Source organism: Heterodontus francisci, chromosome 1 (genome assembly GCF_036365525.1).
Source record: "Heterodontus francisci isolate sHetFra1 chromosome 1, sHetFra1.hap1, whole genome shotgun sequence".
NCBI classification, from domain to species: domain Eukaryota; kingdom Metazoa; phylum Chordata; class Chondrichthyes; order Heterodontiformes; family Heterodontidae; genus Heterodontus; species Heterodontus francisci.
In genome coordinates, this window is record NC_090371.1 from 151327328 (window position 1) to 151351645 (window position 24318).

The window sequence follows — 24318 nt, forward strand, 5'->3', positions numbered from 1 at the left end:
TTAGTAGGCTACCCACCACTTGCTGGAGGGTAGCTGTCGCCTCTCTGCTCCTGCAAGATTGAAAATGGCCCAGAGGCGGGAACATGCCAGCACTGGCATGCAACTCTCCAACATCCATTTTCAGGCCATCCCACCTCTGGTCCCGCCTCTGACCAGAATCTAATGACCCTGTGATGAAACAGATCTGAAATACTCCCCCCTCTCATATCCTTCTCTTTCTGAAAATATGGAGGTGAATTTTCTCTTGATGATAAATGGGAGAATGCTTGTTTTCCCCCATACTTAATCTGCAAATAAAAGTATATGATGCAAAGCTGTGCAATTTCATTTGTGAGCTGCAAATTATCGAGAAAATCTGCCATTTTCCAGTTCTTTGTTATGAAGAATTTTATTTCTGCGTGTCTTATAACTGACGTTCATTGACAAAGTTACATCAATAAGAGGATGCATTTACAATCATCTAGTGACTAAGTAAAATAAATCCTTGGCATCCTTCAGTAGATATCCTCTTCCAAATTAAAACATTAAACTACAATTCAGGGACTATTTAGAAAATAATAACGGATGTGTTGCAGCCTGTTACAGAAATGCAACTTCATTCATACTATTTAGTGCTGTAATATTGCAATTTATGGATGGTAAAATTAAATTGTTCCAGAAAATTCTGTATTTCCATATTACAAATAACTTTTCCCCTGAAATTCCTGCATAGGAAAGAAACATGGGATGATAACTCATTTAATTTTCTCTGAGTTAATGCCTCTGCTGAAATAGTGGAGAAAAGAATTTCAGACCAACATGTTAAGTATTTTACCCTTGTATTCCACTGTCCATTGATCTATGAAATATTGGAATAGTTTAGGGGCTTGCAAGGGAAACAGAACAGTGGTAGATGTCATTACATAATTCACTAGCAAAATGTGCATTTCATTTTTTTTTAGTTTTCAGCATTTTTACACATTTCTTTTGTTGTGATCTTGTGCTTAGACTTCACTCATTCACCAAATCTACGGTCTACACTTATTAAAGTTGGTGAGAAACTTTTTCGGAAGACATTAGAGATACTTGCTCGTCCAGATAGTACCCAGCAGATTGGCCATCTGATCACTTCATTAATGGAAGCTAGCTGCTGTGGTTACTACAGAGCTGCCTATTTCCTGGCAGTTATTTTTGAGACTGGTCGAGGTTTGGAAATACAACCCTTACAGGTAATGCAATCTTTGGGACAGGCCATTTATTTCAATTGTTTTGCCTTGTTAAAATGAAAAGTCCTTTCATGTAATAAAAACAGAAAGTTCTGGAAATACTCAGCAGGTCTGGCAGCATCTGTGGAGAGAGAAGCAGATGTAACATTTCAGGTCTGTGACCTTTCATCAGAACTGGCAAAGGTCCTTTCATGTGTTCTGCTTTGAAATTTTGCTGTAGCTGTTTTTCCAGATTATGAATTTTCTAAAAGCAGATGGTTAAGCAGTTAGAACTATGCTTTTGTGACTTTGTTTTGAACACCTTCAACAGTTGGACAAAAATCATATCATAAGTGTTTGATGGTGGCAGACAGATCACACCTACCTTGATTTGTTGTAAAGGTGCATTTGACCTGTATCCCAAGGTCTGTGCTCCAGCAAAAAAAAAAGGAATTGCTAGACAAGAAAAGATCTAAGGTACATCTAGTTTGCCTTCTACCATCCTGGTAGTCAAAATATGTAACTATGATCATGTGGTGACTAGTCCTAGCAATAAACCTGCATCAGTTAGACTATAACAGACCCAGTTATGAGGTAAGGAAAACCCCAGTGGTCAAAAGTTACCTGTATCTTCGAAGCATGCCACACTTACCACGTCATGTCTCAAATTACTCATATCCCAAAATAATATTTTCTGAAAGAAATTAACTAATTTGCATTTGAATGAATGAATACTGTCTGCTTCCATCATCTCCCTCCACAGCCTGTTCTACAGACTGATGACTCTCTCAGTAAAATAATAGCCCTGCTATTTACGTGGAGCTGGGAAGAGAGTGTGGGAGATGTTGGGAGATTAGGGGTGGTGGGGGGTCGGGGAGTGGGGAGGTGGAGATTTTCAGGTGGGAAAGCCAGAAGTATGGGTTTCCCAGATCCAGATGTCTTGCAAAATTTAACTACAGGTTTGGTTTTTTTTAGCTTTCTCAAAAGGTCTCCTGTCTGACAGTCGGCCAGATTGATAGGCTAGCAGCTTTCGGGCAGAAAAGCAGCCGGGAGTGGATACCAGGTTTGACAACATGGAGTTGGGGGTTGATTGGACATCTTGAGAGGCCGATGGATAGGGGGCATGCTTTTTGGACATTGGACCTGACATCGTGGGTGGTGGGGGGAGGTTGGGGAAGAGGAGGTGGGTTAAACATCACAGGGAGTGGGTCGAACATCACAGGTGGAGCCCAGCTGATCACGGTGGGGGATGGGGGGATAATGTCGGCTGATCATGGGGATCCAATGGTGGAGGTAAGTTTTTTGGGCCTGGAGGATACACTCCTGGTACATTGACCTGCCAGCAGGTCAATAAAGACATGTACCTCATGGATTCAGCCCTTTTCACCTCCTTTTATCTGCTGAGATTCTGAGTCCAGGGAATCCCAGTCTCCATGTTTTAAGAATGAAAATAATCCTGTTTAAAATGGAGGCACGCAGCTTCCTTAAAAGTTTCAGTGACTGACTAAGCTCCTGAGAGCAGGTTGGGTGCAAGCCCCAAGCCGCCTCCATTAAAAACAAAAGTGGGCGTGTTGGAGGTGGGTTTGAGATTTACACCCGTCTTCAAACCCAGCCATCCTTACGTGTTAAAAATTTCCCCAATGTTTACACTTATTAGTTTCAAATTTAACCCCCTTCAAGTGTAGGCTGTGCCCCAACTCAAATATTCCAGACAGGATGAAACAGATTTACTTGGTAGGCATTCTGTCTTCCCTTTAGATATTACATTTCCAGCAAGCAGCAGGAATTATCTGAAATTCTTGTTGACAAAGATTTCTTGCTATTACACAGCAAATTACAGAAGGCACTGTTGCTTTAATACCTTTGAATGGATTTCCAGTGAGGATGTATTTAAGATTATCCAGTGATTATGTAAAATGAATCCTTAGCAGTCCTCAGTTGATATTATCTTCTAAATTATAAAACAAGACGATAATTCAGAAATTATTTAGAAAATAACAAAATGTACTGTGGCTCATTACAGAATTGCAACTTAATTCATACAGTTTGGTATTGCAAATTTTCAGTTTATGTGTGAGAATATTAAATTGATGTAGGAAACTCTATTTTCCATGCGACAAAGGACATTCTATCCTCTTATCCATTTGCATTGAAGAGATGCAAGGATAGTACAAGAGTTGCCCCTGCATCAGTCCAGCACCCGCATACCTGCATCTCCAGAGAAAAGTGAGCATATCTCACTTGACAGATGATTAGTTCACATGGAGACATGAATGGAAACTGTAGACCTGATGGCACTACTAAGACATGTGCATTTCTGACCAGCTGTATGGTTGAATGCTTCCTTGGAAGCACACCAATCACAGTATGTGCTGCATGAAATCACTAGCAATATATGAAAGACAGCAAGATACAGACCCAGAATTTGCTGGAGCAGAGCATCTCATGGCCTTCCCCGTTCATTAGACATTTTCCCTCACCCTTTAGCTCAAAACATTTTTGGGCTGCAAATTATTGCAAGTGTGAGCTGATAATGGCACAGCAAAGGCATCTGGCATCTTGGTGAACAATGGGACTACCAGTCTATCTCCTTCACCAATGAGATTGAAAGAAACAGAAAGAAGCAGCAGACAATGCAGAAGGAAAAAGGATGAATTAGAGTCAAATTAGGTACAGAAAGAGAAATAAATTGAGTAAAAAAGATTGGGTTGAGAAACAAAAAAAGTAAGAAAAAATTAAAATTAAAGATTTTGGTTTTTTTAGAGATACAGCACTGAAACAGGCCCTTCGGCCCACCTTCTGTGCCGACCATCAACCAGCCATTTATACTAATCCTACATTAATCCCGTTACCCTTTCACCCGGCGAAAACCCACGCGGTCACAGGGAGAACTTGCAAACTCCGCATAGGCAGTACCCAGAATCGAACCTGGAGCTGTGAGGCTGCAGTGCTAACCACTGCACCACTGTGCCGCCCACATTTTAAAAGTCTCTGAGAACAATTTACTAACTGCAGGGATAAGGCTGCACAATTTCAAATGTTCACTTTTGGCCGCAGAGTTCAAGTGGCTTTGCAGGAATATAAATCTCCTCATTAAAAGGGTCCATAAGCTGTTCGGTATGAGCTCTAACCTTCTGTGGTGAGTTTAGGAAGCAGTTATGGCGCAAATACAGCAATTGAAACTTATGGGGAGGAGTTTTCACACACTATCGGCAGAATGATGCAAATTGTCCAACAACCTGTGGCATTTAACACCTCATGGGGTCTCTCCTCCTGGCCACACATTTCTGAATGATTTACACATTAATAATGGCATGTGCCATTAAATTCACTGTTAATTTGCCATCAAATTCTGACCCACATTTAACTCTTCTGACTGTGAACAGTGAGAGACAAAACGCACAGTGAATGCTGGGAGCCAGTCAGGCAGCAAAACGTCATGAGTGCAGGAGAGAATAGTCAGAAATGTATTTACTTAATTCAGTTAAGTTCTTCCACTCAAATTTTGTTTATTGTGTAGATAAGTTGTACTGAGTGAATTAAGTGAGTCCAGCCCTGACTGTTCTGTATGTTCACCCTGCTGTGAAATAAAGACGTTTGTCAATTTATTTTACACACCTTGCCTCACCTTGCACATTATTATTTGGCAAGCTTTTAATTTGTGAATATATTTTTTAAGTTTCATGTGCACTTTTTTGTTTATCCAACTGAACCAAATACTTTGTCACTACAGCCCCGCCTACAAAGACTGGGGATCAAGTCCCTAATTTCTTGCTTTCTCTGGTCAGTACAATAAACTTACAACTGAAAAGGCAACTACAAAATGCAGTTTCTCAAAGTAATTTTTTGTAATCACCCTTTTTTTAAAAATTGAATTTCATTGATATTTCATCAGGGCTTGTTGTACAGTCTGGTTGCTGCACAAGGAAATGACAGACTTGCCTTAATGCATCTTGGATATAAGCATGATCAAGGTATTGATGGTTACCCCTTGGACTATGATATATCATGCGGTTACTACTTGAACATTGCACAACAGACTGTTAACGATCGGCATGTATTTGATGATGAACAGGTAAGTGAAATGGACTTGAGTAAGACCTACAATGAAATGCATAGCTGAAAATTAAATGACTGTAGCACGCTATTTAATTTGAGGGGAAGTCTCACTTTCAGGATCATTTTCAAAAAAATCAGTTATAAAGAATTATGAACAATTATAAGATTTTTTTTTAAGCAGTGAGGATATTTTTGTGCGTACTGCTTAGAAAGAGGTAGCGACCCTATATATGAGGTTGCTGAATTAAGATGTGGCAAGCTTGCTGGCCTGTCTGAAGTTATCAATTATGCTTCTGTTATTGATGCTTCAGGGTTGATGACCTCTCTGAACTGGATTCCCCGATGATAGCAGAGATCAGCATATAACATATCTTTCAAAAACAAAATCAAAATTAATCATAACACTCAGGAGTTTTTTTTTAAAGGGACTGATGTTTAAGCTTTGATTTATAATTCAAATAATTGAGTGCATGATATTTTAAGCAGTCAAATCCTGACGACTATGTATCCGTGTCCTAAGAAAGGATACGTATAACTGCATTGAAGGTGGACCAAGGTCAGCTGTTTGTACATTCGTTTTGAATACTTACATTAAATTTGAAACATCAGTGCAAAATGTTATTACAATAAGGTACATGCAGTGTGGTGTCCTGTGTATAGTCATAAATTCCCTGTCATAATGGTAGGTAGTGTGTGGAGAATCAATGCCCCACCTGAATTTATAACGATCTTTCATTAATATGGATTAATGTTTATAAACAATGTATTCATTTATGTCATTATAAAACATGTGTTAAAACAAATCTGTGTTTTTAATTAGATCTGGTTAAATTAGCTGAATAATTGGCACCTGCAGCTACAATAACAAGCAGTGTTTTGTTTCTTCCAAATCGTTTATTGATTTTAGTGATGGTGGTGAGCTTTTTGCAGAGGAACCTGTGTCAGAGTAAATTGTCCCAGTTGAGGATGGTTGTGTGTGCCTGGTCTGTTTTATGAGCCAACAGGAGAGTAAATATTGCATTTGTATGTAAATTTGCATGAATGCAATATCATCAGTTTGATATTAACTGATGGTGGGGTACTTGTTTCCTACTGATTTATAGAGAATTTTACACAAGTTTGCCATACCTGAACCTGCATCCCTGAACTAGTCCTATTGCCCTGCTCCTTCCCCAGAGCACTGCATTTTTTCCTTTTCAAATATTTATCCAATTCTCTTTTGAAAGTTGCTGTTGAATCTGCTTCCACCACCCTTTCAGGAAATCCTTTCCAGATCATAACAACTTGTTGAGTCTAAAAAAAATTCTTCTCATCTCCCCCTGTTTTTTTTTTTGGCCAATCTTCTTAAATCTGTGTATACTGATCACCAACCCTCCTGGTAACAGTCCCTCCATATTCATGCTATCAAAACCCAGGTCTTGTCCTCATCTGGCATTCAGCCACCCACATTTAGCAGGGATTGCAAAGTAGTGATTTGAAGCAGGAACCCTTTCTTTTCTCCTGTGTGTTCCAGGGGTGTTGATTCAAACCATAGCACACCTATCATATGGTCAGTTAATTCAGCACAGGTCAAGGGTTGGAGTTGGGATGCTCCTGGTCTATATGGTGCAGCTTCTCAATGGACAAACTAACTCAATCATCAGCAATAAAAACAAGAAATGCTTGCCAGCAGGTCTGGCAGCATCTGTGGAAAGAGCAGCAGAGTTAACGTTTCGGGTCAGTGACCCTTCTTCGGAACTGACAAATATTAGAAATGTCACAGGTTATAAGCAAGTGAGGTGGGGGTGGGGCAAGAGATAACAAAGGAGAAGGTGTAGATTGGACAAGGCCACATAGCTGACCAAAAGGTCATGGAGCAAAGGCAAACAATATGTTAATGGTGTGTTGAAAGAATTTAGAATTTAGAACATTACAGCGCAGTACAGGCCCTTCGGCCCTCGATGTTGCGCCGACCTGTGAAACCATCTGACCTACACTATTCCATTTTCATCCATGTGTCTATCCAATGTCCACTTAAATGCCCTTAAAGTTGGCGAATCTACTACTGCTGCAGGCAGGGCGTTCCACGCCCTTACTACTCTCTGAGTAAAGAAACTACCTCTCACATCTGTCCGATATCTATCACCCCTCAACTTGAAGCTATGTCCCCTCGTGTTTGCCATCACCATCCGAGGAAAAAGACGCTCACTATCCACCCTATCTAACCCTCTGATTATCTTATATGTCTCTATTAAGTCACCTCTCCTCCTCCTTCTCTCCAACGAAAACAACCTCAAGTCCCTCAGCCTTTCCTCGTAAGACCTTCCCTCCATACCAGGCAACATCCTAGTAAATCTCCTCTGCACCCTTTCCATAGCTTCCACATCCTTCCTATAATGCGGTGACCAGAACTGCACGCAATACTCCAGGTGCGGTCTCACCAGAGTTTTGTACAGCTGCAGCATGACCTCGTGGCTCCGAAACTCGACCCCCCTACTAATAAAAGCTAACACACCATATGCCTTCTTAACAGCCCTATTAACCTGGTTAGCAACCTTCAGGGATTTATGCACCAGGACACCAAGATCTCTCTGTTCATCTACAGTACCAAGAATCCTCCCATTAGCCCAGTACTCTGCATTCCTGTTACTCCTTCCAAAGTGAATCACCTCACACTTTTCCGCATTAAACTCCATTTGCCATCTCTCAGCCCAGCTCTGCAGCCTATCTATGTCTCTCTGTACCCGACAACATCCTTCGGCACTATCCACAACTCCACCGACCTTAGTGTCATCTGCAAATTTACTAACCCACCCTTCTACACCCTCTTCCAGGTCATTTATAAAAATGACAAACAGCAGTGGCCCCAAAACAGATCCTTGCGGTACACCACTAGTAACTAAACTCCAGGATGAACATTTGCCATCAACCACCACCCTCTGTCTTCTTTCAGCTAGCCAATTTCTGATCCAAAGCTCTAAATCACCTTCAACCCCATACTTGCATATTTTCTGCAATAGCCTACCGTGGGGAACCTTATCAAACGCCTTACTGAAATCCATATACACCACATCCACTGCTTTACCCTCATCCACCTGTTTGGTCACCTTCTCGAAAAACTCAATAAGAGAAAGCATTAGTACAGATTAGGTGTTAACGGACGGAATATTGAACAGCAGCAAGTGCAAACATGAAAAAAAAACAGTGGGTAAGCAAACTGAACAAACTAAGATGCAATGAAATAAATTACACCTCGCAGGAGGTGTAATACCTGCCCATTTACCTCCTCTCTCCTCACTATCCCAGGCTCCAAACACTCTTTTCAGGTGAAGCAGCGATTTACTTGTACTTCTTTCAATGTAGTATACTGTATTCGCTGCTCACAATGTGGTCTCCTCTACATTGGGGAGACCAAGCGCAGACTGGGTGACTGCTTTGCGGAACACCTCCGCTCAGTCCACAAGCAGGACCCTGAGCTTCCGGTTGCTTGCCATTTCAACACTCCCCCCTGCTCTCATGCTCACATCTCTGTCCTGGGATTGCTGCAGTGTTCCAGTGAACATCAACGCAAGCTCGAGGAACAGCATCTCATCTACCGGTTAGGCACACTACAGCCTGCTGGACTGAACATTGATTTCAATAATTTCAGAGCATGACAGCCCCCATTTTACTTTCATTTTTAGTTATTCTTTTTTTCGTTTTTACACTTTTTTACAATTTTTTTTTTGCATTTATTTCATTTTATCTTAGTTTGTTCAGTTTGCTTACCCACTGTTTTTTTCAGGTTTGCACTTGCTGCTGTTCAATATTCAGTCCGTTAACACCTTATCTGTACTAATGCTTTGTCATTAACATATTGTTTGCCTTTGCTCCATGACCTTTTGGTCAGTTATGTGGCCTTGTCCAATCTACACCTTCTCCTTTGTTATCTCTTGCCCCACCCCCACCTCACTTGCTTATAACCTGTGACATTTCTAATATTTGTCAGTTCCGAAGAAGGGTCACTGACCCGAAACGTTAACTCTGATTCTCTTTCCACAGATGCTGCCAGACCTGTTGAGTGGTTCCAGCATTTCTTGTTTTTATTTCAGATTCCAGCATCCGCAGTATTTTGCTTTTATATCAATCATCAGCAAAGTGTGAGTATTTCTCTAATTGCATGATTTTAGTTTTCTAATTTAACATAATGTTTGTCTTCTAAAATTTTATTTCACTGAAGTTGGAGTTCTTGGTCATGTTTTACAAATTCTTACAAATGTTATTTTGCCATGCCTGTCTTAATCAATCCTATATGAATAATTTCCTACCTTTTCAGGCTTTTGTTGAACCGATAAGGCTAATAGATGATTCAGCTTTGCAGAGTCAAACTAAAGAAAATGATGACCTCTTTTTGTGGCTTAGATATCAGGCAAACCATGGGGATGCATTTGCGCAGGTATATATTGCACATACCATAATATTTTGCTTTATTTCATTCATCCACATACCTTAATAGTTAAGGAGTGGTCAGAGGTGGGCTTGTGTCTGCACTTGCCATGTGCAAGATGCCTGTCTTGGTGATTTGTTAAGAGGAAGCACTGGGCAGAATCGTGGTATTTTCTCACAGTGTAGACTTGCTCCATGAGGATGGAGCAAGATCTTGGCTTTCTCTTTTGGATAAAGAATGGTATCTATTGGTATTAACTCTTTAAGGTGGAATAAAAAAAGTCAAACCACTATCAACATCCTGGGCATTACCATTGACTGGAAATTGAACTGAACCAGCCATATAAATGATGAGCCTACAGAGCAGGTGAGACGCTAGGAATCCTGTGGCGAGTAACTCATCTCCTGACTCCCCAAAGTCTGTCACCATCTACAAGGCACAAGTCAGGAGTGTGATGGAATACTCTCCACTTGCCTGGATAGGTGAAGCTCCAACAACACTCAAAAAGCTCGACACCATCCAGGCCAAAGCAGCCCGCTTGATTGGCACCCCATCCACCACCTTCAACATTCACTCCCTCCACCACCAATGCACAGTGGCAGCAGTGTGTACCATCTACAAGGTGCACTGCAGCAATGCACCAAGGCTCCTTAGACAGCACCTTCCGGCCCACAACCTCTACCACCTAGAAGGACAAGGGCATCAAATGCATGGGAACACCACCACCTGCAAGTTCCCTCCAAGCCACACTTTGAACTGACTTGGAACTATATTGCCGTTCCTTCACTGTTGCTGGGTCAAAATCCTGGAACTCCATTCCTGACAGCACTATGGGTATACCTTGCCCACAAGGACTGCAGCGGTTCAAGAAGGCATGTCACCACCACCTTCTCAAGGGCAATTAGGGATGAGCAATAAATGCTGGCCTAGCCAGCGACACCCACATCCCATGAATGAATAAAAAAACTTATTTGGTGTAGTAACGGTGTAAGCTGGAGTTATTATCCTGTGCAGAGATATGCAAAGGAGTTTACTTTTCCTCTTTTTGGCTGAGTATTTGTAAGTGGGGTTGTATTGTATTGGTCACCATGAAGGGGCATCAAACTGTTTGGTGATTTCTGAATCGCAGGTGAGCCTGTGGATTACCCATTCTGACTAGCATATGGTCTGATGGCGTTAGCATTTTGCCACAGTGGGGATTGGGGAGGGCGCGTGCGGGGTGAAGAATGATGTGCCCTCTCGGGTGGGGTTTCCATTAATCTGCTTGTTATTGGGGAGGGGAGGAGAAGGGGAGCTTTCCATTGGATAGGCCCAGCAGCCAGAGGATATTGTTTCTTTCACATAAATGATCTATTAAATTGTTAGAAGTAGAACTGCAAGCATCTACTAAACTAATGTATTTAAGATTTTCATTAAAACATAGGTATTCTATTTTTTAAATTAAGAATTAATAAACGCAGGCTGACAGCGAGGCCTTTGCTGAACACATTCCTTTCTACCAGCTAAACTGATTAAATAGATGAACCAGTACACTTGTAACCTAAGTTCACTCTGCATATTTTGGTAGCCAATCTGAACCCAAATTCAGTCGTTCTATCTCCATTTCTTTTTTCTCTTGACTTTCCTCTCATGTCCTCCTCCCTTTTCTAATATCTATCAGGTAAATTGCATCTCTCTCACTACATGCCCCCACCTCACCCCCAATCACAATCAAAACCCAACATTGTCTTCTTACGCTCTTGCCACGTCCAAGTTTTAAGCCCACTGCTACTGTCTGTGTCTCTCTTGGCATTTCCTGAAGGGCCCACCGAATTGCCTGTCAAAGACTCCTCACAAGCAACTATCCCAACTGCCCCATTCCCCTTTCTCGCCAACCTTCCTGGTGCACCCAGTAGGGGCCAATTTCCTTCCCATCCCACTTACCTCACCCACCGCCTACTGCCTTGGACTCAACAATCACTGCCTCACTCTCTCTTTCCCCTATTTATTCAAAAACAAGGCCTTTGCTATCCACAACTTTATTGTGGTTGATTGCATTAAACCACTATAGTAGCAGTGTGTCACTTATGACCAAATCACACCTAGCTCTTTTCCCCCTCCTCTTTTGCTGCCTTTCTGCTTGACTCTTCTTTATAATCGTGGTTGTCCACCTGCACCCTGAGTTCTGCCTGAGATATCTTTCCTCTTTTCCTCCCTAAGTTCTTGCACTGAACAACTCTTCAGCCTCAGTGATTTTTAATCTCTCTCTTAGCTTGCCTTGCCCTCTCTCTGTACTCATTGCTCATCTGTCCTCCATTAACCTCCATTTTCACATAAACTCTCCTCATATTCACGTCTGGTCACCTAGCTCTGTTGCTTCTCCTAACGTCTCCTTGTTCCCCCATCCCCTCCAGCCACACCTCCTCTCTCCTTTCCACCCCACCCTGGCCCAAAAATTGTGTCTTCCTATAAATTCTTTCCTGTGTTCCCTCATGCCCACTCTGAGCTCATCTTGTCCATGAGACCTACCTCCTGCTCACATTCTCACTAAACTGATGACCACCAAACCTCCTATGACTCACATTAGCTCGCATTATGAATAATTCCTTCTCCTCAGATACTGTTCCCCTCCCTTTTAAAATTACCGTTGATCTCTATCCTTGTAGACTTCTCCAACCTCCCTTTCCTCTCCAAAGCCCTTGTACATATTTTCACTTCCTCAGTCCATGGCCATCTTTTCTGAGCATCCATGGTTGAATCTCTCCAATCAAATTTATGCTCGCTACAGCCATGAAACGGCCCTAACCACAGTCACAAATGATGTGTATTGTATCTCCTCAATCTCTGTGACATTTGATATGGTCAATCACACCATCCTTTTTCAATATCTCTCCTCCATTGTTCAGTGCAGTGGGATTGCCTTTGCTTGGTTCCATTCTTTTCTATCCAAACATTGCCAGTGCGTCTTCAGCGATTGTCTCTCTTCCCGTCCCTGCACCATTACCTCTGTAGTCCCTCAAGGATCTATCCTTGGTCCCCTTCTCTTCCTCATCTTCATGCTGCCCCAGGTGACATCATTGCAGATATGGGGTATGCTTACAACACGCATCTGTAACTCTGTACCACCTCTATTGACTCCTCCACTACCTCTGTGTCATCAGACTGTTTTTCCATCTTGGATGATTGCAATTTTCTCCAGTTCATCTGTGGGAAAACCAAAACCATCGTCTTCAATCCTGCCTTGAACTCCATACCCTTGCTACCAATTCTACCACCTCTCCCTGACCACTGTCTTATGTTGAACCAGACTGTTTGCTACCTTGTTGTGCTATTTGGCCCTCAGCTGAGCTTCGAACCACATATCCTCTGCATCACAAAGACTGCCTACTTGCATGTCCATGGCATCACCTGTGTCTGCCACGACCTGACCCCACCTACTGCTGAAACCTTCATCCATGTTTTTGGCATCTTCAGACTTGACTTTTCCAGTGCCCTCCTAGCTCTCTTTCCATCTTCCACCCCTTTGTAAACTTCAACTCATCCAAAACTCTGCTGCTAATATCCTATCCTGCACTAAATCCCATTCACCCATGAAATATGTCCTTTTTAACCTACATTGGTGCCCTGTCCTCATTGTCTCAAAATTAAACTTCTAATCTTCATGTTTAGGTTCCTGCATGGCCTTCCTTGCCTCTCCCTATGTCTGTAACCTTGCCTCTCCCTATGCCTTGCAGCCTCCCCTCAATTCTCTGTTCCTCGGACTCTACCCTTTGGTGCATCATTCCTCCTTTACCCCCCAATATTAAACCACCCAGGCCCCAATCTGTAGAATGCCCTCCCTAAACCCCATGTTCCTCTCTGCCTTTCTAATCTCCTTTTAAGACCTTCCTCGAAATCCACCTCTTAGACTGAGCTTCTGGTCTCTTCTAATATCGCCCTCATTGGTTCTGTGTCCATGGCCAGTATTTTACACCCTCCAAACGAGCGGGCTGGTGGTAGGGTGGGGGTGGGGGGCGTAAAATTGAGTGGGAGGCAGGGTGGCCCTTTCCTGAGCCCCTCCTTCCCACATTGCAAATTTACGCGGGGCGGCGGCAAGAAATAGCTTGCCCGCCCAGGCCAATCAGGCCCTTAAGTGACCAATTAACTGTCACTTAAGGGCCTCCTTACCCACCGCTGCGGATATTTTACCCTTGGGGCCAGTCGGGAAGGCCCCGGCAAGGACGGTTTGGGGAGTGGTCATGAAGAGCAGGGGGAGGGGGGAACCCCACCCCCAAGTCTGCAGGGAAGACGCCTCGTATTTAGAGGTGACCTCCCTGTGTGGCAGAGGCACCCCCTCCTACTGTTGGTTAAATCTCAGTGGTGGGGGCAGGAGGCCCTTAAGTGGCCGTTAATAGGCCAATCAAGGGTCTCAATTTGCTTCTGGGCTGGAAGGCTGTCGTCGGCCTATCCTGCCTCCGACTACTGCTTGGAGTTAGGGAGGCAACAGGCCCTCCGCTCACTACCTCTTGTGATTCATTGCCCCCCCCACTGCCTCCGACCCCAACTCGGTGGACACATAAAATTTAGCTCATATTGTGAATAAATTGAGTACAGGAAGTAAGTCTGAGTTTCGATGTGCTTCATTGCAGTTGGAAAAGTAGTAACTATATCTTAATAAAATTTAAATTAGTTGAGATTTAATCTGGTTTAGTAATGCTATTCTAGCCAAATAAAATGTTATTAATACTTGCAGCAAAAACTTGCAAGAATGCTTTACTGGGGACAACAGGGTATAACACGTGATGTGAATGCAGCTTTGAAATGGTATTCCAGAAATGCAGAAGAGACAAGAGACCCACTATCGTTGTATGAGTATGGACTTTTTCTTTTCAAGGTAGGTATTACATATTTGGGACCACTGTACATACCTTTTCGGGTATGTTAGATTTTGTTGCTCTGATAAACGGTATGCGAATCTTACTTTTGTCAGGGTTGAACACACTGCCCTGTATCTGATTGTATAATAGCATGACTTGTGGGTGTAACAATAATACTGAGCCACATGTTCACGTCTTTCATAAGTGAACTGCTTCAATCTCGCTGAATATGGACTGAGCAAAAACCGCTGGTGAGATGAGGCCAGATATGAATTATTGAGCTGCTTTATTTCACAGTAAGGTGATCATAGAGAACAGTAGTTGTGACTGGATTCCGTTAATTCCATCCTTGCAACTTGTCCTGAAATAATAATGCAGGATAAACAATATGCCAAGCAGCAGTTATAAGTGTGAACAATCACCATAAGGTTAAAATAGCCTTTCATTGTCTTCAGTATGTTGGTGCAGACACCCCAGCTGAATGCCAATCAACATCTCTCAGCACTGCCGTCCTATGAATTTAACCCCATGAAAGCTAGGTTTATCTTAATAGTAGCATTCTTAACATCTGTAACACTAAAGTCCCCCATCCCCACCCCCACCTCCCTCTATATGGTAGCATGTCTGAAATGTGACAGTAGACTATTCAAAATTAATTCGAATTTATTTTGTTTCTTGGTTATTTTCCCCCGTGTGTAATTTTCCCTCCATCATTTATTGCCATCATTTTGTAAATAATACATTTCCCCTGCTGTTACCATTCATCTGGGAGACACTGAAGGTGAAACACCCATGGTGTAGTGCATGTCTGAACTTATAGAGTCATAGAGAGATACAGCACCGAAACAGGCCCTTCGGCCCACCGAGTCCACGCCGACCATCAACCACCCATCTATACTAATCCTATATTAATCCCATTTTTCCCTCTCACATCCCCATCTTCCCTCAATTCTCCTACCACCTACCTACACTAGGGGCAATTTTTACAATGGCCAATTTACCTATCAACCCGCAAGTCTTTGGCATGTGGGAGGAAACTGGAGCACCCGGAGGAACTCGGGTTGAGCTATGCTGAGCTCGACTTAGAGAAATTTAACTACGCTTGGAAAGGATCGCCCATTTTATTGTGATAGGCAATGGATTTTGTTATAATGCTTTATTGTGCTAATTATGTTTTATGATTATTTTTGGCTTGGGCCTCATAAAGTATTGCTTCCCAAGTACCATTTTGTGGTGATAATGCCTGAGTAGAAGTAACAAAATGATGGCTACTTAAATTTACTCATTCTCAATCGTATATGATTGGCAATACAATGCTTGAAAATGTTTCCATTTATGTAATTGTGCAAACAAAATTAAATAACAAATTCAGTGCTCCCAGTGGGGTGGGATGGCAGGGGGAGGGGGCGGGGGTGGGGAGTTGCTCACTGAAAGGTGCTGGAGCTACAGTGCAATAGAATGGGTCTAAGAATGGGTGCAACCTACAGGGAGCACAGGAACACTTTGTTAACCCTTAGATACATATTAGTGCATTAACTCTGATGTGTTTTAAAACTATGTTTAGGGCCAAGGAGTGGAAAAAAACACAAAGTTAGGTTTAAAACTAATCAGTGAAGCAGCTTCCAAGGTAAGATATTTGCACAATGTAAACACGTGTATTTATTTTGCGTTTTTTGTTAATTAATGTGAATTTTACATTGAAATACTTGAGAATCATGCAATAATCAAGCAGTGCTAATTTTCCTCAAACAGCCCCAGTACTCTACTGGAGCAGTACAATATAATCGCAAATGTTGAAAAGCATCTGTATTGCATAGAATTATGTAAAAACTATTGCACAGAAACAGGTGATTCGGTCCAACTGGTTTTCTTAGTACTTATACGGCATGCAAGCCTTCCCAACTCTAATGACTTCTTCCCACTCTGCCCCCATATTCCTTTATTCCCTTCTGCCTCATTTACGCTTCAAGCCTCCCTTTATATGTGCCATTGCTATCTGCTTCGACCACTCCATATGAGCTCCAAATTCTCCCCACTCTCTTGTGTAAATTAATTCTTCTGATCATCTTACGTTTATGTCCCCTTGTTCTGGACTCAATCACAAATCGAAACAATGGGCCGGAGTTTTAATGCCTACTGGGGGCAGGAGTGAGTGCGGGTGCGATTTGAAGATCATGTTCTAGGAGTGCGGCACTGGTTCCTGTTGCCTGCAGAACACAAAGCCATTTTTAAAGGGACGCCAGGAGGGAGGGAACGGCAACCCCCCCAGTCTTCCAATTAAATGCCTGTTGAGCTCATTGTGGAATTCATTAACAGGCTTGTCAGCAGCAGTTTGGGATTTTCAAAGGAAGGGCACAGGGAAAATGCCATGTCTAGAACATGGCAAAGTTTAGAAGACGTGAACAATGCGGATGACCGTGAGGGCAATGGGAAGGGCTGAATACCATGACTCAGAGGCTCAAAATAAAGCTCAGCTGCTCCAAAGGTATCACAGAGTAGCCATTGCTGGAGCTGTAAGACTTGCCTTTCTCAGTGATGAGTGGTAGGAATCTGGAGAGGGTCATGAGGCTGCTGGCATCACTGTGGCAGCTGGGTTGGCAGGAGAGGCTTGGTGAATGCACAAAGTCCAACTGAGGGTTCAGATGGGAGCAGGCTACTCTGACATTGGACAGAGCAGCCAGGATGAGCTTCAGCAGATGCAACCTTCTGGACAGGAGGAGGCCAGAGGAGCACAGCAGGGGGCTGCAAGAGAAAGGAGGCTCTACCCCAGACATCAGGTACACTGCTCAAGAATCAGCTACCTGCAAATGAAAGAGTGCCAGTGCTGTAGGAGGCTGTGCCTATCTAGGCTAATGGTCTTGGATGTTTGTGCTCTGATCCATAAAGACCTGAGGCCTGCCGGTCCCCGTGGCAATCCCTTCCCTGCACCTGTCAAGATCTCTGTCGCTCTGAATTTCTATGCAGCTGGGTCATTCTAGGGATCAGCAGCAGACCTAGGTGACATCTCACAGTCGGCAGCTCATCAGGCCATCAGGCGGGTCATGGATGACATATTCAGGAGGGCAGGGGAACTACATCCATTTTGACAAAGATGGCCCAGTGCAGGCACAGAGGGCATTAGGTTTCACATCCATTGCTGGATTCCCCCAGGTGTAGGGCATCATCGATTGCGCGCATCAAGGCACCCAGCAACTGGCCAATGAGATCCATCAACAGGAAGGGCTTCCACTCCCTCAATGTCCAATTGGTCTGCGACCACAACAAGAGCTTCCTCCGTGTGTGCGCTTGCTTTCCTGGCAGCTGCCATGACTCCTTCATCCTCCGCCAGTCCAGGCTGCCTCAGATCTTCAAATCATCCCCCAAAGTGCGTGGATGCATTCAAGCTTACAAGGGAAATCCCTTGAAGACATGGCTAATGACCCCTCCACAGGAATCCCAGACGAAGGCACAGAGACATTCAACCAATGCCATCTTCTTAGAAGGCCAACCATTGAGCAGGCCATCGGGCTTCTATAGATGCACTTCTAGTGCCTGGACCGGTCGAGTGGTTCCCTCCAATACCCTCCTGCAAGGATCTCCGTCATTTTGGTGGTCTGCCGCACTCTCCATTACTTGGCCATCAGAGAGGTGTAGACCTTGAGGACAGTGAGGCCCTGGAAGGAGATGGTTCATCAGGAGGGGAGAAAGAGGAGGGAGAGGGGGATAATGCTGAACAGAGAGGTGCCTCTGCTTCACAACAAGATGGCCTCCTCCTGCCACCCTCCGGGAAGGGGCCCTCCCTTCTCTCCCTCACTGTCTCCAGCATTAGATCCAGGTCAGCATAGATGAAGTGAGGGTCTGCCCTCCCCCTAGTGCCAAGCCTCCAGCTCCCCTGTGCGATCTCACTTCTTTCTGGCACAAAACGCAACTCTCTCCCTCAGGACATCCAGCAGTCTCAGTAAGCCCCACATTTGATCTGAGCAACCTCCATTCCCAGCCCCACTGGCTCTAAGTGGACAGGAAACCCATCTGCATACCAATTAAGGGCTTACCCATTTGAAAATCTGAACCTGAATCAATTTCCAACCGGAAGCGGGTTTCTGACCCAAAACCAGATCTAGCTCCTGTTCCCGCCTCCTAATGAAAATCCAACCCAATTTCTCAGCACAGATCCGATCGAGCGCCTTCATATTTTTAAGGATCTTTATCAGATCTTAGTCTTCTCTTTTCCAGATCAGTGTCACTTTCCATATTGAATAACTGTCTGTCCTCACAACCTGTCTAAGTAAGGGTGCAAATTAGTCTGAGCTATCGGATCTTTTATACTGTTGGTATGCTTTAGAATTAGCTGCATTAATTTAATTTTGGATCTTTCATGGACATAGATAGATTAGAGGAAAGTCTGTTCTTTTCTATTTGATTTGAAACCATTTTCTGAAAAAGAAAGGGCTGTGATTCCAGCCCACTGTGCCACTATTCAGATAGAAACTTTAGGAGGGTATAATTACAAATATTAAGTTAATTTATTATTGAAACAGGGATCACATGAAGCACTGAATGGTTTGGGATGGTATTATGAATCCATTAAGAAAGACTATGTGAAAGCTGTGGAGTACTGGGAAAAAGCAGTGAAAATGGGAAATCTGGATGCATTACATAATCTTGGAGTGATGTATGCGACTGGCCTGTACCCGGACAAACCCGTAAAAAATGAGGTAAGTTTCTGTAAAATTCTGAACACTGATACCTTAGTCATCACCAAAAATCAAAGTATGCTTCCATCTTTTTTTTAAATCTTGCATTCTTTATAAAAAGGAAAGTAATGTATTCACTCTGCTTATGCATTCTGCACAGCACAATCTCACTTACAGAATCATACTACACAGAAGGAGACCATTTGGCTCATTGGACCGGTTCCTTTGAAAGAGCTATCCAATTGGTCCCACTCCCCTGCTCCTTCCCCATAGTGCTGCAAATTGTTCATTTTCATGTATATGTCCAATTCCCTTATGAAAGTTAATATTAAATCTGTTTCCATCACCTTTTCATGCAGTGCTTTACACATCATAACAACTTGCTACATTTAAAAACATATAATTCCTCATTTGCCCCCTGCATTTTTTGACAGTTATCTTAAATCTGTGTCCTCTGGTTACCAACCCTCCTGCCACTGGAAATAGTTTCTCCCTATCTACTCTAGTTGTGGCTTTGTTGTATAAGTAAGCCCCAGTTTGAGAGCTGTACTCATTTGGAGTAATAGAGGCTCCCCATAACACACTAGCCAGACACAGTGATGGCGTATGCTTGCCTGTGTGTTCTAGTTGTAATGTAATTGTTACAAAGCCAAAGCTTCTTAAGGTGTTTTGTAGCATTTTTCTAAAATTGACCTGGAGAACTTCACTACAGCTACTGTGCAACCGATCTCACCTGGTCAGAACAAGAGTGTGTGTGTGAGTGAAAGTTGGTGCGTTGTTTATTATTTTATTAGTTCTGTTAAGTGACAATAAAGTTAACCTCTTTCTTTATTAACTGAAGAAAACCAGTCTGATTGGTTCTTGTTATGATCATTGCAAGTAAGTAATCAAGCACCTACTGTATTGGCCAGTACTTTAAGAAAGAATTAAACCTGTAGTGTCAAACAAGAAGAGGGAGAAGAAGGAAGCCTTTTGACCCCTCCTCACTTTACTGCAATAGTGCCGTATATCCTATGTAATCCTACTGTATAAGTTTTGCATTACACAAAGTACCCTCTTCCATTTTGTCAGTGAATAATGTGAACAGCAGGAAACTCTCAGCATGCATCAGTAGATCCATCTTTACGTCTGGGAGTCATGGCTTGTCAGCCACATATTTTTCCAGTTGTCAAAGGGTTCTAAAACTTTTTGGTTAAAGGACGTCTTTTCAAATAGATTAGTAATCACGGACCTCCCATTTAAATTACAGTACTATATAATACTTACAAAGGTGCTGCATGTAAATATTGCTTTTCATAAAATAGGTATTTATTTTCAGGTATCAGTGAGATGGCTGTGCCTGCATCTCACTGCAGAGTCTGTTAAGCCAATGTGTAATGTTTGGCAATGATGCTCATAAATGATTGACAGCTACTTTATCCAAACAATGCTCTCCAACGATTGGTCTCTCACCAATCAGAAAAAGGGGCGGGATCATTTCATGGATTTTTTTTAAAAGCTTTGATTATTTTTCATATATATGTGTGTGAGAGAGTTTGTACTTTCTAATAGTTACAAATTAATTGTACGTAAATGCACTCCAAAGTTGTTTCCATTGATTAAAACCTAGGCCTAGTTTTTAAAATACGATTCTTTCTATTCCTCTCCACAAATTGGATTTTAGCATGTTGTAGGATTAATGCATCAAAGAACCAATAAATAGTGAATTTCTATTCCTATTTGGAGCTTTCCAACCAATCAGCGTGCATAGAGTTGGTGCTTATTGAGGTTGGTGGTGGGAAGGTAATTATTGGTGTTAAATGTTATTAACTAACTTGCTTGAGGTTTTTTGATGAGGTAACAGAGGGTTGATGAAGGTAATGCAGTTGATGCGGTTGTACATGGACTTCCAAAAGGCATGATAAAATGCCACATAACAGGCTTGTCAGCCAAGTTAGAGGCCCTGAATAAATGGGACAGTAGCGGCATAGATACAAAATAGGCTGAATGACAGAAAGTAGGATAATTGTGAACAGACTGCAGGGGTCCCTCAGGGGTCGATGTTGGGACCCCTGCTTTTCTTGATATATATTAATGACCTAGACTTGGGTGTAGAGGGCACAATTTCAAAATTTACAGATGACACAAAATTTGGAAGTATTGTGAACTGTAAGGGGAACAATGAGAAACTTCAAGAGGACATAGACAGGCTGGTGGAATACGCGGACAAGTGGCAGATGAAATTTAATGCAGAATAAAGTGATTAATTTAGGTAGGAAGACCAAAGAGAGGCAATATAAATTAAAGGGTACAATTCTAAAGGGGGTGCAGGAGCAGAGGGACCTGGGGGTATATGTGCACAAATCATTGAAGGTTGTAGGGCAGGTTGAGAAAGCAGTTAGTAAAGCATACAGAATCCTGGGCTTTATAAATAGGGACATACAGTACAAAAACACGGAAGTTATGATAAACCTGTATAAAACACTGGTTTGGCCTCAACTGGAATATTGTGTCCAGTTATGGGCACCACACTTTCGGGAGTATGTTAAGGCATTAGAGAGGATGCAGAAAAGATTTACGAGAATAGTTCCAGGGATGAGGAACTTCAGTTACGTGGATAGATTGGAGAAGCTGGGGCTGTTCTCCTTGGACAAGGCAAGATTAAGAGGAGATTTTATTTAGTTCTTCAAAATTATGAGGGGTCATAGAATCAGAAAGTTTACCTCACAGAATGTGGCCACTTGGCCTATCGTGTCAGCGCGGCCAAAAAACGAGCCACCCAGCCTAATCCCACTTTCCAGCATTTGGTCCGTAGCCCTGCAGGTTATGGCACATGAGGTGCATATCCAGACACCTTTAAAATGTGTTGAGCCTTTCTGCCTCTACTACCCTTTTAGACAGTGAGTTCCAGACCCCTACCACCCTCTGGGTGAAAAAACCGTTCCTCATCTCCCCTCTAATCTTTCCACCAATCACTTTAAATCTATGCCCCCTAGTCACTGACCTCTCTGCGACGGTAAATAGACTCTTCACCTCTACTTTATCCAGGCCCCTCACAATTTTGTACATTGCAATTAAATCTCCTTTGTTCCAAGGAGAACAACCCCAGCCTATTCAATCTTTCCTCACAGCTGCATTTTTCTAGTCCTGGCAACATCCTTGTAAATCTCCTCTGTACCCTCTCTAGTGCAATTACATCCTTCACAGAGTAGGTAGGGAGAGACTGCTCCTATTGACCGAAGGATCCAGATTTAAGATGATTGGTGAAAGAAGCCACAGCGACTTGAGAAAAACACTATTTATGCTGTGAGTGGTTAGATCTGGAATGCACTGCCTGTGAATGTGGTAGAGGCAGATTCAGTCAAGGCCTTCAAAAGAGATCTGAAGAGAAAAAAATTTGCAGAGCTACGGGGAAAAGACAGGGGAGTGGAACTAGGTGATTTGCTCTTGCAGAGAGCTGGCACAGACATGATGGGCCAAATGGCCTCCTTCTGTGCTGTAACCATTCTATGCTTCTATTTATTATTATTGAACCAGTCTCCAATTAGAAACCTTTTTACTTCAGTCCAGGGGTCTGCAGACCCCAGTTTGAGAGGCATTGTTGTAAGATAGGGACTTCAACTGGAAATATGAAAAATTCTGTGAATGCTTGTCCGACATCCAGTATTGGATGTGTTGAAATTTCCTCCAGGGAGACTGAAGCCACAGTCTTCAATTCCCTCCACAAACTCCGTTCCCTATCCATCGTTTCATTTCCTCTCTCCAGCAACTGTCTGAGGCCGAACCAGACCATTCTCAACCTTCATGTCATACTTGACCCCGAGATGATGATCTGACTATATATTTGCTGCATCACCAAGACTGCCTACTTACAGTGCACTCCTGGTTAGCCTCCTATCTTCCACCCAAATAAATTTGAGCTTCGCCAAAACTTTGCTGCCTGGATCCTAACTTGGGCCAAGTCCTGCTCACCCATCAGCCCTGTGATCACTGACTTAAATTGGTTCCCAGTCCGGCAATGTCTCCATTTTAAAGTTCTCATCCTTGTCTTCAAATCACTACTTGGCCTTTCCCCTCCCTATCTCTGTAACCTACTCCAGCCCTACAGCCTTCTGAGATCTCTGTGCTCCTCCAATTCTGACCTCTTGCGCACCCTGGTATTTAATTGCTCCAGCATTGACGGTTGTGCTTTCAGCTGCCATAACCCTAAATCTCTCCATCTCTCTCTTTCCCTCTCTCTCTCTTGCTCCCTCTCTCCTCCTTTAAATATTCCTTAAACCTACTCCTGCGACCAAACATTTAGTCACCTGTCCTAATATAGTGTCATATTTTATTTGTTAACGCTTCTGGGACTTTTTTACTACCTGAAAGCCATTATACAAAAGCAAGTGTTGTGTGATTTCTGTGATATATGAGCTACCTAGTATTTTAATGGGCTGCAATATAATCATTTGCTTCTGATTACTTTTATAGGCCCTTGTTTTACTCGTGTGGGTAATTATATAAAAACATCTTGTCATAGTCTGAACCCCGTTCAGGAATTTCTGCAAAGCTATATCTCTTCACTGTTGTAACTTAGCCTGAAGTGTGGAAATTCTGTTTATGCGATTTTACATGGCTCCAAGGAAATACCCCGTCACTGTCTCAGCGAATTGCTCGATGCAAATAATATTTATTAAAATGACATTTATTTTATGTTCTTTTCTTATTAGACTGAAGCATTTCAATATTACTATAAAGCTGGTTCTGGTGGACACTTTGAAAGTATGATTCGCTGCTCCTTTTACTGGAGTACAGGAAACTTCGAATCTGTTCCTCACAACCCCAAAAAGGCAGTCCTGTAGGTTGTATAGCTCACAATTTCTCTTAGCAACCATTAATTATAAACAGCTATCTAAAACTCACAGATTTTTTTGTGTGTTTTTCCCATGACAGTTGGGCCAGATTTGTTGCTGAACACAATGGCTTTTTGGGTTATATCATGAGAAAAGCTGTGGATGCCTATCTTCAGAGATCCTGGTAAGATTAAGAGCTGTGTCTTTAGGTCGCAAAGGTGACAGATATTGCACTGATCCAAGGTTGCAATTCAATTTTGTTTTTGTTTCTTGTCTAGTGCAGTTGGAAGTAAATTTAACTGCTACAAACAGATCTCCCATGGCATTGCTCATACTCTGTCAGATAAT

At 42.7% G+C, this 24318-nt stretch overlaps 1 protein-coding gene across 4 annotated transcripts in view; it reads left to right on the forward strand.

Annotated features, from left to right (window-relative positions):
* LOC137372835 (protein sel-1 homolog 3-like) overlaps nucleotides 1-24318 on the forward strand; it is a 110686-nt gene that overhangs the window by 44888 nt on the left and 41480 nt on the right. For all 4 annotated transcript variants that reach the window (XM_068037178.1, XM_068037188.1, XM_068037198.1 and 1 more), the window contains 8 exons: nucleotides 988-1208; nucleotides 5080-5259; nucleotides 9538-9657; nucleotides 14360-14500; nucleotides 16048-16110; nucleotides 19001-19177; nucleotides 23848-23975; nucleotides 24071-24154. In XM_068037178.1, coding sequence (XP_067893279.1) covers nucleotides 988-1208; nucleotides 5080-5259; nucleotides 9538-9657; nucleotides 14360-14500; nucleotides 16048-16110; nucleotides 19001-19177; nucleotides 23848-23975; nucleotides 24071-24154 — 1114 coding nt within the window. The remainder of the gene's footprint in view (nucleotides 1-987; nucleotides 1209-5079; nucleotides 5260-9537; nucleotides 9658-14359; nucleotides 14501-16047; nucleotides 16111-19000; nucleotides 19178-23847; nucleotides 23976-24070; nucleotides 24155-24318) is intronic.